This window comes from Sorex fumeus, unplaced genomic scaffold (genome assembly GCF_029834395.1).
Source record: "Sorex fumeus unplaced genomic scaffold, SorFum_2.1 ptg000021l, whole genome shotgun sequence".
Lineage (NCBI taxonomy): Eukaryota > Metazoa > Chordata > Mammalia > Eulipotyphla > Soricidae > Sorex > Sorex fumeus.
This window is the reverse complement of record NW_026606078.1, coordinates 12744771-12764096: the sequence shown is the minus strand read 5'-3', so window position 1 is coordinate 12764096 and position 19326 is coordinate 12744771. Positions and strand designations below refer to the sequence as shown.

Genomic DNA, 19326 nt, shown 5'->3' with positions numbered 1-19326 from the left:
TCATCAAAAACTTTCTCAAAAACCTGTCACTGATGGCTCCAGATCTGCACTAACAGAAAAATTGCACCTGTGTAAGGAGGTCATGATATTGTCTAATTTGTACGGTGTGGGTAAATCAAATGTATTCATGATATGAAAACCAGGTGGCCTGTGTCATTATCACCGCTCAGCCTGTCTTAGACATGCTGAACTCCTGCATTTGACTCCCAGATGCTCAGCTCTGAACTTGCTCCTTACCAGGCAGATGTAAATACCCAGTGTAATGTCTCCCCATTAATCATCCCTGGCACTGTTACACCTGCAGTTAGCCAAACTGGAGATTTAGCTTAGAGAACTCAGAGATAGAACTCAGGAACTCCCAGTTACTAGTGCAGTTATGGGAAAGTCAGCCCCTAGATTCATGTTGAACTGATACCCAAACCAACGGTTAGATCTGTACCTAGTTTTCTTCTAAAAATCTATAATAAATGATGGCCAGCGTAATTCAACATATATTAGAAATGTTGCATGCTCCATTTGATTCAATGTTCATAATGTTTCTTGGTGCATCGTAGATCATACATTCTGTGCACATAATCTTTGTTTCTGCTAGTGTGGAAAGGTCTTTGCCCCAGCATACCATGGAGTTAAATTCAGTGCAGATACCACTCCCTTTCCTTGAATTAGCTCATTCACCTTATGATGCGATAGCACAGCGGGTAGGGCGTTCGCCTTACAAGCGGCCAACATGGCCGACCCGAGTTCGATTCCTCTGCCTCTCTCGGAGAGCCCGGCAAGCTACCGAGAGTATTCGATATGCCAGACACAGTAACAACAAAATCTCCAATGGAGACGTTACAGGGCCCGCTCGAGCAAATCGACGATCAACGGGAGGGCCTTTACCTTTACCTTATGATATTCCACAGAATAACTCACATTGTCATGGTCAATTTGCACAGTCAGAAAGCATAAAATGCAAAGTGAGATTAAGTGCAGTGCAGAGAATCTTGGTTATGATCTGGAAAACTCAGGGATGTGAATTGGAGAACGTGGATGTCTGGACTGCAGGGGCCCAGGTGTGAAATTTCTCCTGTATCCACCAGGGGGCAGTGTTCTGTAGTCTTGAATCTCATGCCCAGCAACTGTCACCCTGCCCTGTTGGGGAGAAATTCTTCCCCCTGTTCTAATCTCTCTTTACTCAGCTTGTGTCTAGGCCAATTATAAGGAGGGGCTTGCAAGGCTTCCTGAAAGGGGAAGGTTTGCATGAAAACGTCCCACCTTGTGGAATAGGAGGTCCTATAAAGGGCTCCTGGACAGAGTGTGACTGCCAAGTCCTGGTGACAAAGCTTGGGGGTGTCTTCAGCATGGCCTGGACTCTGTTGCTCCTCACCTCTCTGGCCTCCTGCACAGGTAGTGCTTTCAGGGAATTTTGCAGGGGTGACAATGGGATGATGACCTCTCCCTCCTCTGCGGGAACTGTATCTTTCTGTCTCATTGATCTTTCTCTTCTTTCCTTTCAGGGAGTTGGGCCCAGTTTGTGCTGAGTCAGACCCCATCTGTGTCCCGGTCTCCAGGGGAAAAGGTCACCATCTCTTGTACTCGCAGCAGTGGAAACATAGGGGATTACTATGTGTCCTGGTACCAGCAGCGCTCTGGGAGTTCCCTCACAAACGTGATCTATGCAGACAATAAAAGACCCTCTGGAGTTCCCGATAGGTTTTCTGGGTCCATTGAGAGTTCCTCCAACGCTGCACACCTGACCATCACTGGGGTGCAGCCTGAGGACGAGGCAGACTATTACTGTCTGTCCTATGATGATAGCAGCAATTGTCACCCAGTGCTCCAGACCCACAGGGAAGTGAGACAAAAACTCCCCTTCTCATCAACTCAGCTCTATTTCATGGCTGCTCTCCCCTCTTCTGCTTGTATTCTCAATTTTCCATCATCTCTCTATTGTTCTCTCTGTTTTATTTTCAAAATACCAAACTCTAGTTTGGGTTATCAGTCAGTTTTACAACACATGCATTCCATGGTAAAGTCCTGCGTTTTATCCCAAGGGGGGGAAATAAAACAAACAGGCAAACAGAAACAAAACAAAACAGCAGAATCACACACTTCTATCTCTTTATCTTAATTGATGTAGAGACACCTTTCCAGCAACCACTGTAGCATCATCTAAGCAATTGCTTGGCTTAAAAATGATTCAGAGGGCACAAGGAAAAGGACACACATCAGCTAAGTGTAGAAAATTTAAAGAAAAGATGTAAATATCAAAGGATTCATTTCTCTCTGAGAGGTCTCCATTGGTCTGATTCCACTGTACAAAATTAAGAATGTGCAACTAACTGAATTTAAAAAACTTTTGCATGGCATAGTTAAAATAAAATGACACACAACTGAATGTGAGAATATATTTATACATAATACTTCACATAAAGGACGAACAGTCAAAATCTTTAAAGCACTCAACAAACTAGTGAATAAAACCCAGTCAGTAACTAAATCATAAAATGATAAAATAGGGAGATAGACACAGACACATCCACAAAGAAGATGTAGAGATGATCAATAAGCATCTGAAAAAAAGTGCCTCTTTTCCCTTAGTTAGAAAAACACACACACAAAAATGATGTTGATGTATTATCTGACAACTGTGAGAATATATATATATATATATACATATGTATGTTTACAGACATATATGAATATATGTCTGGAAATAACAGCTATTGGTATGATGTGGTTTAAAATAAAAGGAATCCTTGGTGTATATGCTGCCTAGCCCATGTGCTGCTTGCGCCCACATGGCCGAGCACTGTGGTGCCTGAGCACATGTGTCACCCGCATCTCCCATCATGCTTTCGTGTCTAATGCTAGGATGTGTGTAGGGGCTCTCTCTGCTCTTGGAGAAGCCCGCGTTCTCTCTTGTGTTCCTCTCTCTTTCTCTCTCTCTCTCTCTCTCTCTCTCTCTCTCTCTCTCTCTCTCTCTCCCTCCAAACCTTAAAAACCCTCCAAATAAAATCTATTTAAAAAAAGGAATCCTCAGCTGGGTCCAGTTTCTATGGAAAACATATTGAATTTTTTCTTATAATTCTGAAATTTATCAAAGTAAGATAAGCTGCCATTTGAGTCAACTTGTTGTTAGTATCTATGCCTTACCCCCCAAAATGTTCATTTTCTATCTCCAAGTCAAAACACATTCATTTGAAAGGACATATGATCTCTATTGTTCACTGCAGCACTTGAATAAATAAAAAAGTTATGGTATACATACACAATGGCATGCTTTGCAGTTGCAAGCAATGATGAAGTCATGTAATTCCCTGAAACACAGATGGAAGTGGAGGATAGCATGTCAATTGAATTAATCAGATGGAGGAGGCCCTATACCAAATGATCTCACTTATCTTTTTTTTATTAATTAATTTATGTTTTTTAATAGTGAGACATCATGAGGTACAGTTGCAGACTTACACATTTTTGTGCTTGGGTTTCAATTACACAATGATCAAACACCCATCCCTCCACCAGTGCGCATTTCCCACCACCATGGATCCCAGTATTCCTCCCGCCCCCCAGTCCCCATCCCACCCTGCCTCTGTGGCAGGGCATTTCCCTCTCTCTCCTTTTGAGTGCCATGGTCTGCAAAAGAGGCATTGAGTGGCAATCATGTTGGTCGACAGTCTACCCTCAGCATGATCTCCCATCGTGGGCGGATCCTCCCAACACCCTTTATTTGGTGTTCCCTTCTCTTTCTGAGCTCCCCCTTCCCCTAACATGTGTGGTTGTCCTCCGGGTCATTGAGTAAAATTCCTGGTACTAATCTCTGCCATACTTGGGTGTTAGTTTCCTATTTTGTTACTTTATGTTCCCCAGATGAATGCAATCTTTCTATGTCTATCCCTTTCTTTCTGAGTCATTTCGCTTAACATGATACTTTCCATGTAGTACCACTTGTATGTAAACTTCATGACTTCATCTTTTCTAACAGCTACATAGTACTCCATTGTGTAAATGTGCCAGAGTTTCTTCAACCAGTCGTCTGTTCTCGGGCACTCAGTTTTTTTCCAGATTCTGGCTATTGTAAAGAGTGCTGCAATAAACAGACAATTGCAGATGTCACTTCGGCTATACTTTTTTGCCTCTCTGGGATGTATTCCCATGAGTGGTATTGCGGGGTCAAATGGGAGCTCAATTTCTAGTTTTTTGAGAATCATCCATACTGTTTTCCAGAAGGGCTGAACCAGTCGGCATTCCCACCAACAGTGAAGGAGTGTCCCTTTCTCACCATATCCGCACCAGCACCGGTTGCTTTTGTTCTTGTGGATATGAGCCAGTCTCTGTGGTGTGAGGTGATACCTCATTGTGGTTTTGATCTGCATCTCCCTGATGATTAATGATGTGGAACATTTTCTCATGTGTCTTTTAGCCATTCGGATTTCTTCTTTGTCAAAGTTTCTATTCATTTCATCTCCCCATTTTTTGATGGGGTTGAATGTTTTCTTTTTGTGGAGTTGAACCAGTATTTTGTATATCCTTGAAATTAACCCCTTATCAGATGTGTAGTTGGCGAATATCCTTTCCCATTCAGTTGACTGTCTTTGTATTTTGGTCACTGTTTCTTTTGAGGTGCAGAAGCTTCTTAGTTTAAGATAGTCCCATTTATCTATCTCTGTTTTCACTTGCTTGGCCAGCGGTGTGACATCTTTGAAGACACTATTAGCTTCTATGTCATGAAGGGTTTTGCCAACATTTTCCTCAATGTATCTTATGGATACAATCTGATACAATCTCTTCAGATTCCGGTCTGATGTTGAGGTCTTTAATCCACTTAGATCTTACTTTTGTACATGGAGTTAGGCAGAGATCTGAGCCCATTTTTTTGCATATAGCCGTCCAGTTTTGTCAGCATAATTTGTTAAAGAGGCTTTCCCTGCTCCACTTCACTTTTCTTGCCCCCTTATCGGAGATTTAGATGCTCGTATGCTTGGGGGGGGGGGGGGGAGTCAGTATATTCAACCCTGTTCCATTGGTCTACAGCTCTGCCTTTGTTCCAGTACCATGCTGTTTTAATTATTACTGCCTTGTAGTAGAGTTTGAGGTTAGGGAGGTTGATTCCTCCCATTTTCTTTTTCCCAAGAATTGCTTTAGCTATTCGTGGGGGCTTATTGTTCCATATGAATTTCAGGAATGTTTGCTCCAATTCTTTGAAGAATGTCATGGGTATCCTAATAGGGATTGCGTTGAATTTATACAGTGCTTTGGGAAGTATTGCCATTTTGACAATGTTAATTCTCCTGATCCATGAACAGGGGATATTTTTCCATTTCCTCGTATCCTCTTTTATTTCCTGAAGTAGAGTTTTGTAGTTTTCTTTGTACAGGTCCTTTACTTCCTTAGTTAAGCTGATTCCTAGGTACTTGATTTTCTGGGGCACAATTGTGAATGGGATTGTTTTCTTCATGTCTTTTTCTTCTCTTTCACTATTTGCATATAGGAAAGCCATGGACTTTTGGGCATTGATTTTATAACCTCCCACTTTACTATACAAGCCTATTGTTTCTAGAAGTTTCTTGATAGAGGTTTTAGGGTTTTCTAAGTATAGTATCATATCATCTGCGAATAGTGAGTGCTTGATTTCTTCCTTTCCTACCTGGATGCCCCTAATATCCTTTTCTTGCATAATCGCTATTGCAAGTACTTCCAATACTATATTGAACAGCAGTGGAGAGAGTGGGCATCCTTGTCTCGTCCCTGATCTTAGAAGGAAGGCTCTCAGTTTTTCGCCATTGAGGACGATGCTTGCTGTAGGCTTGTGGTAGATGGCTTTAACTATATTGAGAAAAGTCCCCTCTATCCCCATTTTGGCTAGGGTTTTCATCATAAATGGGTGCTGGATCTTGTCAAATGCTTTCTCTGCATCTATTTATATGATCATATGATTTTTATCTTTTCTTTTGTTGATGTGGTGGATTATGTTGATTGATTTCCTAGTGTTAAACCAGCCTTGCATCCCCAGGATGAATCCTACTTGGTCATGGTGTATGATCTTTTTGATGAGTAGTTGAATTCTATTTGCTAGTATTTTGTTGAGAATATTTGCATCCGTGTTCATCAGGGATATCGGCCTGTAGTTTTCTTTTCTTGAAGACTTCACATTTAAATAAACTGCTCCGTTTACATCTAAGTTTCCGGAAACAGCCAGTATTAGAAGAGTTATGGTAATAAAAATTTCCTTATCAGTTCAGTCTCTGTGGAATCTAATATGGAGATCTATCAAAGAATAGAAATAGAACTACCACATTATCCACTGGTGCCATTTCCTGGCATCTATTTTCAAAACACAGAAACATTCATCTCAAAGCATATATGCACACCAGTGTTTATTGTCACTCTTAGTGCAATAGCCAACGTGTAAAAACAACCTAAATTCCCAACATTGAATAAATAGATCAAGAAATTGTGGGAATTATATAAAATGGACTACAGTGCACATCTGACAAAGACCAAAATCACACAATTTGCAGTTCGCAAGACATAGATGAAGTAGAAGATATCATGCTGAGTGAAGTCAAATGGAAGGTGGCTGACACAGACTGTTCTCTCTCTCTCTCTCTCTCTCTCTCTCTCTCTTTCCTATTTCAAACTTATAGATACTCAGCAAAGTAGCAGGAAACACATAAAGGCAACATAATGGGAGAACAACTCAGTTGGTGCAATGGCATGGAGTTGAAGGGGATGGCTGATATTGTTCCTGGTGTAGGAAAAGGGTGATGTTGGTGATGAGCATTGTGTTGGAATTATGCACATGTGAAATTAACAGCATCACAAAACAGATAATCTCAGTGAAAATAAATACAGTTAACTAATACTAAATGTTCCGGTCAAAGACATAATTTTCATTCTACATGAAAATCGACACTTAAAGGCTAGTATCATAACAACGAATGACCCTCCAAGTTAATGCCAAAAGAAGAAATACAATAAAAGGGAAGGGAAGGGAAGGGGAAAAGTGTAAACACATTGTGGTTTCTCAGTGAGTCTAACTTGTCCTGATGTCAGGTACCAAGACAAGCATCAGGGCTTGGCCACACGTGTTCCCTGGACAGCGGCTGACTCTTTTGTGTCAAGTGTCCCTGCTTGACCTCAAAGCCCAGTAAATTGTGAGATGGAGTTCAATTCAGGAGAGGGTACCCCTCCAGGAAAACAATCTTACATCTATTGTTTGCACCAGCCATCCCAGTGCTGATCAGGTTCAGGAGAGGGTTGAGGTGCTGCCAGTGAAGCGAAGTACCTTCGTCAATTTCCTTCAGAAAGTTTTGGGTATGACACTTCAGATGGCATTCAGAGGTTGATGTTTATAGATTATGCTCTCAGCGGACAATAACCCAACCGAACACGGACATTTGAGAGCTTGAGAATCTGCTCTTCAGTGGAGAAGGCAGCTGTAATAGAGAAGGGATCACTAAGAAAATGATGGCTTGAGGAACAGGTCGGGATGGGAGATGTGTGCTGAAAGTAGATAATGGACCAAACATGATAACCTCTCAGTATCTGCTTTGCAAACCATAATGCCAAAAGTAAAGAGAGAGTATGGGGAATATTGTCTGTCATAGAGGCGGGGTGTTGTGGGAAGGGAGGGATATATTGGGGATATTGAAGGTACGGAATGTGCACCGGTGGAGGGTTGGGTGTTTGATCATTGTGTGATTGTAACCCAAACGTCAAAGCTTGTAACTGTCTCAGGGTGATTTTATAAAATTAAAAAAAATGTCTGCTCTTAACTGTGGAGCTAACCTTCTGGTACTTCTCTCTACTATTCTTGGGTGTTAGTTTCCCATACATGCTGGGGAAGAGGGCAGCTTAGAAAGAGAAGGGAACACCAGGTAAACAGTGTTGTGAGGAACAGCTCGGGATGGAAGATATGTGCTGAAGGTAGACTATAGACCAAACAGGGTGGCCACTCGGTGTCCCTATTGCAGACCACAGAGCCCCAAAAGGAGAGAGAGAACAAAAGGGAAAACCCTGACACAGAGGCCGCGTTGGGCGTGGGGAGGGGTGGGAGTGGGGTGGATGGTGGGAGGAATGCTGGGATTATTTGTCATGAAGAATGGGCACTGTCGAGGGAAGGGTCATTGTGTGAACACAAGCACAAAAGAATGTAACTCTGAAACTTTAACTCACAGTGATCCACTAATAATTTAAAAAATTAAAAAAATAAGAATTAAGCAGAGAAAAATAAGAATCTATTCTTTAGATTCAATTTAGGAGCAGTTGTATCCGTCTGAGGACAGCTGAACTTGTGCTGGTGCTGGGGCATTGGATGGTCTCTGTGGTTGATCTTCATCTGATTTCAGCAGGTGGCGCTGTGGGGCGTGTTCCTGAGCCTGTTGGGGGAACTCAGCTCTCAAACTGTCTCCTGGGGCTCTGCACTCCCTGGGGATTAGAAACTGTGACCCCTAGCACCCTGGAAGCTGCCCCACCTCCACCTCCAACTCAGCTTTCATCAAACCTAGGCCCAGGGGCAGATGGGGAAGGGGATGATTTGCATAAAGGGCTTCTTTGTATTCTCCCATCAGGGGAAAATAAGAGGGGCTCTGTGCAGTTGTCTCCCTTGTTAGCTCCAGATAGGAGTCTAGCGTATCTCTGCAATGGCCTGTCCTCCTGCCCTCCTCCTCTTCCTGCTAGCTCAGTACCCAGGTGACTGACAATGGGAACCTGGGAAATTATTATGCAGGAGACCATGATCTGGGTTGAGGTACTGTGGTGGTGGGAAAATGCTTTGTTTTGAGAAAAGGCTTGGCTAGTAACTGTCTCACCTCTGTGTCTCCATTGCTCCATTCCAGGCTCCTGGGCACAGACTGGACTGACGCAGGAAGTCTCAGTGTCAGGGTCTGTGGGAAAGACAATCACCCTCTCTTGCACTGGAACCAGCACCAATGTCCATGCCTATAGTACAGGCTGGTACCAGCAGATTCCTGGTGCTACCCCCAAAACTGTGATGGTTGGAAGTGCTCAACCTACAGGGATCCCAGCTTGGTTCACTGGTTCTAAATCTGGAAACAAGGCGACACTATCTCAGACGTGCAGCCTGAGGATGAGGCTCATTATTACTGTTCTACGGGCGTTCGCCTTACAAGCGGCCAACATGGCCGACCTGAGTTCGATTTCTCCGCCCCTCTCGGAGAGCCCGGCAAGCTACCGAGAGTATTTGATATGCCAGACACAGTAACAACAAAGTCTCCAATGGAGATGTTACTGGGCCCGCTCGAGCAAATCGACGATCAACGAGAGGGCCTTTACCTTTACCTTTACATGGGATACAGTATCAACAGTGTCACAATGCTTCAGACTCAAGGGAAAATGAGACAAAAACTCAGCCCTGGTCTAAGTGATTCCCCCCATGACAACCGGTCAAACAGGAAATAGAGCTGTCAAGACTGTTCTGTCTGAATGTGACTCTGAACATAGTCCCACTGAACAGGGTCAATGATTGCTCCTGCTTCTCAGACTGGGTGTGTTTAATAGCCATGCCTAGATGTAACCTATTATTAATCATGCATAAACTCATTTACAGTGCTCAGTTCAATTGTGCTTCGTGAATTGACAGATGTACATATTCAACACCAAAATCTAATTTTCCAAAATTTCCATCATCTTGGAAAAAAATTTCAGACCCATTAGTGATTCTTCTCATCCTACGCCACCCTACACATTCCAAGGAAATCATTAATCCATGTTCAAACTTTATGCTTTTTTCTATTCTGTATATTTCTCATGGATAGGATCGAAAATCTTGTGGTACTTTGCACCAATTTTATTTTATTTTCATTTTTATGGCCAAATATTTCTAATCCCAGGCATGATGCAGCATGATACAATACTTTATTCTGCTACTGAGTTCCCACTGGTTGACAACCTGCAAACGTTTCAGATGTGTGGCTTCACACCTGCTTTCAGTATAGACTGTCTATCACTGCCATCTCCCATCCAGTTTCCATCCATCTCCATCAGCTACTTCCCCCATGTAACCCCATGCCACTTCCACCCCATTCCATGCCCCTACCCCTTTCCCTCAGCTAGTCCCAAACTGTTTCAAAATCTGAAGATTTACTCTCCTGTTGGTTTGTTCTCTATTCGGGATTCTATTTCATCTTTGGGCAAATTGAAGTAGTGTTTGTCTTTTCCAGCTAATAAATTGGACTAAGCAGAGTAACAATCCAGGTCCCTTTGCAAAATTGTATTCCACTATATGAAAATACCATGTTTTGGTTATTGGCTCAGCTGAACATGCTCATTTGGGCCATTTGAAAACAGCCCTTTGCTGTTTGCTCTTATGTAAAGGGCTGCAGAAGCATTGGTGTACTAGTTTTCATTAGTTTAAATGTAAGTTTTCACCCCAAGAGGTAGAATGGTCAAGCCATTTGATAATATTCTAGATGATCATGGGTGGTCACATGTGTATTTCCAGAAGTCACACTGGTTTACTTGTGTACCTAGAATGTATTACAACATACAATCTATGAGGCTTCCAAATTCTCTGCACTTTCACTAACAGTTGCTGATATCTCTGACTGTTGTTTGATTCCCTTACCGACTCCCCCCACCCACAGTTTGAGAGAGTTGTCTCCCATGCAGTAGTAGCATGCACTATAAGAAAGAAAGTAAATCAGATAGGAAAGACATCACACAAATGCTTCTCTTTAAGGTATTGGATCCAGGGCAGCCTAGTGGAGAACAGTCTAGCACCGTTCCAGCAGAATAGTTGCAGGCATTTTGGCTTTTGTCAGTATCAACCCAGAAAGAATGATTCCAGAGGCTAACTTTATCATTCAAACATCTGACATTTTATTGACTGGTTGCTTATTTATTCATTGGTTTGTTTTTGGGTCATACCCACCGATCCTTAGGGTTACTCCTGGTTCTGCATTCGGGAATTGCTCTTGGCAGTCCTTGGAGCACCTATGGAATGTTCGGCTCACTGGTTGCAAGTTAAATGCCCTGCCCACTATGCTATCGCTCTGGCCCCCAACAAATATCTGGCATTTTATAGAGAATTACAACGACTTACAAGTAGAATTGACATCATTGAAACCGATATATCATTGGTATTTAAAAGTATTATTCACCAAACTCCATAAAACCACATTCTATGTAAGATAGAGAAAACAACAAGGCTTCAGTTCTAGTAACATAGTTACTATTAAACAAATTAGAGACTCCTTCTCTTTTATTTGGTTTGTTTTGTGGCCATGCCCAGTGGTGCTTGGGACTTAGTGCTTTATTTCTGCCATGGGGTCACTCTTGGAAGGGCTCAGAGTAACCATATTAGGTGCCAGCCATTGAAACCCTGTCAAGTTTCAATTGCAAGGTAAGTGCCCAATCCACTATACTATTGCTCTGGCCCTCATACAGTGTCTTTTAAAGCCAATATGCCTTCTAATTTTTCAGGCAAAATTTGCCTGTTTTGTCACAACATCAATTTGGGATCCAGGAATATTGGAACAATGTGGCCAATCAAGCATGTAAGAGAGCTATGGCAAGCTTGTTCAATACCTTTTAAGGAAACTTTCAAAAAGTAATGCAGGTTTTTCAGTATTATTAAGCATTTAAGTAGTTCCTAAATTTTGTGATATCCTTATATATTTTATATTTCTTTTTCACAACACAACTAAAGTGAGTGATTAAAATATATTGGTTTACATATGCTATAAAATGAAATAATATAAAATAGGGCAGAGCCTGGAAAGCTTTCCGTGGCATATTTGTTATGCTGAAAACTGTAATAATAATGGGTTTCATTCCCCTGACCCTGAATGAGTATCCAATACAGCACCGTTGGGAAGGACAAGTAAGGAGAGGCTGCTAAAATCTCAGGGCTGGGACCAATGCAGACCTTACTGTTGCCCGCTCAAGCAAATCGATGAACAATGAGAGGACAGTTATACAGTGATACAGAGAATATAAAATAAAGCACACACATAATTAGATGCATGATGGGTTTTATGTGCACACCCAAAAAAATCCCACTAAGAGAGGAAAAGGGTTAACATGATCCTTTAGAAAAAAATTTTAAAATAGAAACCAATAGTATTTTTACACAGGTAAGATTTCTATTTCTGCACTTCCCCAGGATTATTTTCTGAATAATAGTAATAATAATAGTAATAATAATACAATTGCAAACTCAAGGTTTATACACGCTCATTGCAGACATCACAAATATTCAGAATGGCAAAAAAAAAACCTCATAAGGAAATTTATAGATTTTATTTGCCTTTTTGTGGCAGTAGAGGCCTCCTAAGAGACTAGGGTTTAATTCGGGAATTCTCAACCCACTTTATTTCCCCCAATTCCTTATACTCCCCAAGGGCCTTGCACTCACTCTCCACAAACGAACTCTGTTGCTACCATGTAAACTCTTCCACAGGCCTTGCTCCAGAGACCAAGAAATTCATCTCAAAGAGGTCAGAAAACTGTAGTAAACCTCAGACCCATGCATGGCTGAATAATATATGGCCCATCGGAGGGGTCAGGTTAGCCCAGTGTCCACCCAAACAGAGCCCCTGACAGCCACTTGCACCCATAATCCAACCCTACTGCCGTGCCCCCAGCTGGACCGCACCATCTCGGGACAGACCTCACAGAGATAGCAATCTGCTGAAAATTCGGTATGCTGGTTTTGTGACTGAATTCTCTGGGCTTTTCTTGGAGTAGGGATGGGCTGCTTGCCCTCACCACCCTGCACTTCTAGAAGCCTCAGCAGTCATTACACACCCCAAAGCATCCACCCAGCGATAAAAGCTACTTCAGCTTTACCTTCCTGAGAAAAATACTGAATTGCCTGAACAAACACGATGATCTCTTAGTATCTGTATTGAAAACCATAATACACAAAGGGAGAGAGAGAGAAAGAAGGAAGTTTCCTGCAGTATAGGCAGACAGGGTGGGAGAAGTGACAGGAACAAAAGTGGGGACATTGGTGTGGGAAATGTACACTTGTCAAGGGTCTTGAGACATTACATAGCTGAAACACTATCATTAAAGACTTTGTAACTGGGTATCTCTGTGATTCAATTCAAAAAAAGGGAAATATTTTGAAATATAAATCAGCAAAAGAACAAAAAAAGAGCAAAAAAGAATCTGTCATGACCCAAGGCTAGAGCAAAAATAGAGGAAGATCTCACTCTTCTGTGCAAAAAAAGGAAACAAAAGAAGGTAGTCCCTGTCATATTGCATGGAAGTCATATTTTCTAATCTAAGATGCCTGTAAATCTGGGTGATATTATTGGGAAAAGCTGTTTATTGATAACCCATGAATTTTTGTGTTCTGACTGTGACAGGCTACTCTGACACCTATGTAATGAGAGTTAAATTGGACAATGGGCAGGAGAGGGCGCTGTGGATCTTCAGTAGGGTTTGCAGAGAGAGGACCTCTGTGTGAAAAATCCTCCTAGCCACACTCAACACCCTGGGCTCAGTTTGGTGCTTGTGTGGCTGGTGGGGAACTCAGCAGCAGTGCTGCCTCTGGCTGGGCAGAATCTCCTGCTCAGGTCACTGTTAAAATCTGGCAGTTGTTTCCCCCTTAGTGTCACAGGTATATTTGAGACTCATCATCAGACCCTCTGACCAGGTACATCTGGTACCTCCCTTGAGAGGAACATATATGTAGTCATCCCTGCTATGTAGTATATAACATATATCATGTACATAACGTAGATAGCATTATAAGGAAACAACAAAAACTAAGTCAACAGAAACTGAGAACTGTTCTTTATCAGGAAGCATATCACTGTTGAGATGGGGTGATAGGACAGGTATTGGGGAGAGACACTGGGGCATGATGGAAGGAAGCTCGCAATCTGTTGGAGGTGCAGTGTTGGAATGTGCCTTTGCCTGGTACCCTCCTGTTGTCAATATTTTCAGCCAAAGTGCCGAAAATAATTTAAGAAATTTAAAATATATTCAAAAAGGGAAAGAAAGGAAGAAAGAAAGAGAAGAAAGAAAGAGAAAGAAAGAAAGAAAGAAAGAAAGAAAGAAAGAAAGAAAGAAAGAAAGAAAGAAAGGGAGGAAGAAAGGAAGGAAGGAAAATAGAAGAAAGAAATACAAATACAGATCTCAGATGGTACTAAGGGTGATGCAGAGACCTCAAATATGGGCAATAAATTTGCATGAACAGCCCCTCCTCCTTGATGGCTCTGATGGAGATATGAGATGCCTGTGCCAGCCTAGCCTCAGCTCAGGGTCTCAGAGGGTCTGTGTGCAGGATGGCCTGGATTCCTGTCCTCCTTGTACTCTTCTGTCACTGTACAGGTAGGGATGTGCCACAGAGATCCAGATAAACTCATATTAAGTGTGCAGATCTCTGGCTCTGAGTGTTAAGGTTCTCAACCTGGTCTCTGTCTAGCACTGTTATGTGTCTGTGTTTGCAGGTTCCCTCTCTCAGCCTGTACTGACTCAGCTGCCCTCCCTCTCGGCATCTCCTGGAACAACTGCCAGAGTCACCTGCACTTTGAGCAGTGGATTCAGTGTTGGTGATTTCAGGATCAGGTGGTACCAGCAGAAGGAAAGCAGCCCTCCCCGGTATCTCCTACACTACTCCTCAGAATCAGACAATGGCCATGGTCCTGGGGTTTCCAACCGCTTCTCTGGATCCAAAGATTCCTCTGCCAATACAGGGATTCTGCTCATCTCTGGGCTGCAAATTGAGGATGAGGCTGACTACTACTGTGCTATATACCATGGTAACTCAAAATCTTTCACAGTGGTCCATACTCATAGGGAAGTGAGATATAAACCTGCCCACAGTTCTGCTCTGTACATAAGTTGTGTCCAGGATCTTTCTCCCTTCCCCAACACTAGTGTGGGTTCACATAGCTGCCAGGCTGAGCTCCCCAGACTACCTCGGTCCAGGATCAGATTTCAGGACACAACCATAACCAGTCAGCAATGATGCTGACCCCACAGACCCTGATGACGCAGGTCCCTGCTCCCATATTGAGTCCATTTTCGGTTCCTCTCATGTGAACTGGAGGTCAGGACATTATCTGATCTGTGGACCTGGAAAGAAGAAATGAAGTCATTGTATGACTCATGAAGGCAGATGTCTGGTCATTCTTAGTTTACACTCAACTTGTTTTAGGCATGCTTTGTCTCTGTTTCCCCCCACCCCCAACCCCACCCTGACATTTGCTTCTCCTCTCCCTTCATTGATATAATTTACCCTCCAATGCAATAACCATAAGACAAACTTCGTTTTCCATATGAGGTGATCTGTATTGAAATCCTGGAACTTTGAAAACATTAACCCTGCACCATGCCGTGAGCTTTGAGTTTCTCTGAGTTTTAGTGATATTATCTGTAGTGTGATATATTGTACTCCCCCCATAAACCTGGTGGGTGTAGTACATGAAACAAAAGGCACAGGACACTGGTTGAGAACATGGATGCAGGATTGTGAAAAGACTAAGCAGTTCTGTCCCCACTCATGCCGCTAAATCCGCAAACTTTTTCTTTGTCTACTTTGTCATTAGGGCTGGAGCAGTGGCACAGCAGTTAGGGTGTTTTCCTTGCATGTGGTCCAAAAGGCCGACTTGAGTTCGATTCCTCTACCCCTCTCAGATAGCCTGGCAAGCTACCTAGAGTATCTTGCCTGCACGCCAAAGCCTGATAAGCTACCCATGATGTAGTTGATATGCCAAACACAGTAACAACAAGTCTCATGATGAAGACATTACTGGGCAAGCTCGAGCAAACCGATGAACAACAGGAGGACAATGCTACAATGCTACTTTGTCATTCAGCCTGTTATGCAGAGAACTCAAGGAAGAGCCTCAAAATCAGACATCTCACCTTTTTCGATAGAGAACACACCCATGAATGTTGCAGGAAGCATTGAGAGGTCATTTCTACAATGCTGAGAGCAGTGGCACAGGACCACATTGCTCCTCCGAATTCTGCAGTGCTGCATGATCTACACTTTTGGAGGACAGGAGAAAGAACAGTTGCTTAATCCTCAAAGTAAATAGGAGAATTCACACAGGAGGCACAGAGTAAAGAAAGCACTTCAGTGAGTGTAGGTGATATAGAGGCAGGATGTAGACATCAAAGCAATGATGACCAATGACTTGATTCCATTGGCAATAGGTAAGCAAGTCTAATTATGAATTTGAAATGTTTTTACTGGGCCAAGGAAAAAAAGACAAAAATTAATGAACACCCCACCGAGTGGAAGATATTGACATATAATGCTTTGGATAACAGACTAACACTCAAAATACATAAGAACTTACTAAGTTAAGATACAACAGTAACAAGTAAAAGTCACCCCATCACAAATAGGGAGATGAGCTAAATAAGCATATCCTTGAAGAAGAACATGGGTGGCCAATAAACGTGTGCAGAAACAGTGCTCACTTTCCCTTAATGTCAGGAAAATACAATAACAATGAGATATCGCCTCACACCAGTGATAATGTTACACACACAAATGTCTGAAAACAAATCTGGAGAGGTGCCGTGAAATAGGAACCCTCATTCACAGTTTGTGGAAGTATCATCTTGCCCAGTCTCCTTGATGTTCTTCCTGGGGAATCGCCCTCACCATCCTGGCTGTTGGGCTTTTGCAAAGAGCCCAAGTCCCAGTCTTGTGGAGGGTGAGCTGTTGTCAAGGGAACTGGCATTCCCTGACAATAAGTATGGCTCAAAGGAGCTGCAATGGTCTGTGGCTAGGTTTGGGCTTCGGAGGGCCAACCGAAAAATGTAGTGCCTGTAAAGCTTATTGTTCCACCACTGCAATAGCTGTAGGACTTATAATGTGTTTTCAGGTATTGTAAAGTCTTTTAAGATGGCAATACTTGGGGTGGGGGGGTGTGGGAATAGATGGAGCTAGATCCCAACTCAATAGCTGAGACTCAGAAACGGTGCCTGGTCTATGTTACATCAGGAAACTTTCTCCTTGGGGACTGCAGAGCAGAATATTTCTAGTTCACAGAATCTCAGTCCCATATACGGTGGGACATTGAGTTGAGGCACATTTGCATGAATTACTGGTCTCTGTGAGCCAGTGACAGGTATAAGAGAGGCCTGTGGTAGTGCATCTCCACTGCAGCGGTCAGAGGACACTGTGCACAGTGGCCTGGATTCTCCTTCTTGTGCTCCTCTCCCACTGCACGGGTAGGGACAGACCTCAGTGCTCTGGGGCAGGGGTCCAGTCAGTCTGTCTGGCTCCAACCCTTGTGGGATCACCGTGGTCCCTGTCCGTCACCGTAAGTGTTTGTACTTCCAGGTTCATTCTCTCAGCCTGTACTGACTCAGCCTCCCACTGTCTCTGCACCTCTTGGAAGCACCACCAGACTCACCTGTACCCTGGTCAGTGGCTTCAGTGTTGGGGACTACCACGTATTCTGGGACCAGCAGATGACAGGAAGATCCCCCCAGTATCTCCAGAGGTTTAAATCAGACTCAGACAAGTACCAGGCCTCCAGGGTCCCCAGCTGCTTCTCTGGGTCCAATGATGCCCTGGCCAATGCAAGGATCCTGCTCATCTCTGGGCTGCAGCCTGAGGACATATGACTGTCATACCTTACATGGCGAAGCTTCTCACTGTGACACACATTGATGGGGAAGTGGGACAACATCCCTCGTACCACTGAGCTGGTCGTGTAGAAGTTGAAAAATTACATATTTTTACAAATTCCACTCAGAAATTCTCTCCAGGTTCTTTCTTGTTCTTCCCCAAGAAAGACTCATAAAGCAAGGTGTAAAACCATCAATGCTACATTGAAGGTAGAATCTGCTGGGCGTTGCTGCTGCTCTCCCATGTGTGGAGTGAAACTCAGGAACATGGGGGTGTGTAGAGAGAGAGTGAGAGTGAGAGAGAGACAGAGACAGAGAGACAGAGACAGAGACAGAGAAAGAGAGATATGTGGAAGCCCACGAGGGACAAGCCAAGCTGTGGTCTTTCTCCCTTTCGGTGCACTTTTGGTCCCAGACACCACTAGGAGTCCCATGCAAGGTTTTCTGCCCCAGCCTAGACCCTCAACAGTGACTGAACCAGTAACAGCCTTGGTTTTGCAGTTCTGGGAAGTAAAACCCTAGGGATTGAAATTCACTTTTGAGGAGCCGGAGTGTTAGTACAGTGGGAAGGGTATTTGCCTTGCACGTGACTGACCCAGATTCGATCCTTGGCATCCCACATGATTCCCTGAGCAGCCCTAGAAGTAATTCCTGAGTCTCAATCCAGGAATGACCCCAGAGCAGTGTCAGATATGATAAAAAAAAGCCCCCCAAACTCCCAAACAAACAAAACAAAATTCACTGTGAGAATGGGCATCCCCCCACTCTCTCCACTGCTGTTCAATATAGTACTGGAAGTACTTGCCATATCGATTAGGCAAGAAAAAGATATTAAGGGCATCCAGGTAGGAAAGGAAGAAATCAAGCTCTCACTATTCGCAGATGATATGACACTATACTTAGAGAACCCTAAAACCTCTACCAAGAAACTCCTAGAAACAATAGGCTTGTATAGTAAAGTGGTAGGCTATAAAATCAATACCCAAAAATCCATGGCTTTCCTCTATGCAAATAGTGAAAGAGAAGAAAGTGACATGAAGAAAACAATTCCATTCACAATTGTGCCCCAGAAAATCAAATACCTAGGAATCGCCTTAACAAAGGAAGTAAAGGATCTGTACAAAGAAAACTACAAAACGGTACTTCAGGAAATAAAAGAGGACATGAGGAAATGGAAAAATATCCCCTGTTCATGGATGGGGAGAATCAACATTGTCAAAATGGCAATACTTCCCAAGGCACCATACAAATTCAATGCAATCCCTATAAGGATACCCATGACATTCTTCAAAGAAATGGAGCAAACACTCCTGAAATTTACATGGAAGAATAAGCCCCCACGAATAGCTAAAGCAATTCTCGGGAAAAAGAAAATGGGAGGAATCAACCTACCTAACTTCAAGCTCTACTACAAAGCAGTAATAATCAAAACAGCATGGTACTGGAACAAAGGCAGAGTTGCAGACCAATGGAACAGAGTTGAATATACTGACACCTCCTCCCAAACATATAATCATCTAATCTTCGATAAGGGGGCAAGAAAAGTGAAATGGAGCAGAGAAAGCCTCTTTAATAAATTGTGCTGGCAAAACTGGTCTGCTACATGCAAAAAAGTGGGCTCAGATCTCTCCCTAACGCCATGCACAAAAGTAAGATCGAAATGGATTTATGACCTCAACATCAGACCGGAATCCATAACGTTTATTGAAGACAAAGTTGGCAAAACTCTCCATGATATTGAAGTTAATGGTATCTTCAAAGATGTCACGC

At 43.0% G+C, this 19326-nt stretch overlaps 2 gene segments (V, D, J or C); both read left to right on the top strand.

The window, feature by feature from the left end:
• The first annotated feature begins 1343 nt into the window (after positions 1-1343).
• Positions 1344-13343, top strand: LOC130022885 (immunoglobulin lambda variable 6-57-like). The segment is given in 3 exon segments: positions 1344-1389; positions 1500-1837; positions 13323-13343. Coding segments are annotated over 3 exon segments (405 nt in total).
• Positions 13344-14225: 882 nt separating this feature from the next.
• Positions 14226-17553, top strand: LOC130022884 (immunoglobulin lambda variable 5-37-like). The segment is given in 3 exon segments: positions 14226-14292; positions 14412-14764; positions 17281-17553. Coding segments are annotated over 3 exon segments (672 nt in total).
• Positions 17554-19326: the final 1773 nt, after the last annotated feature.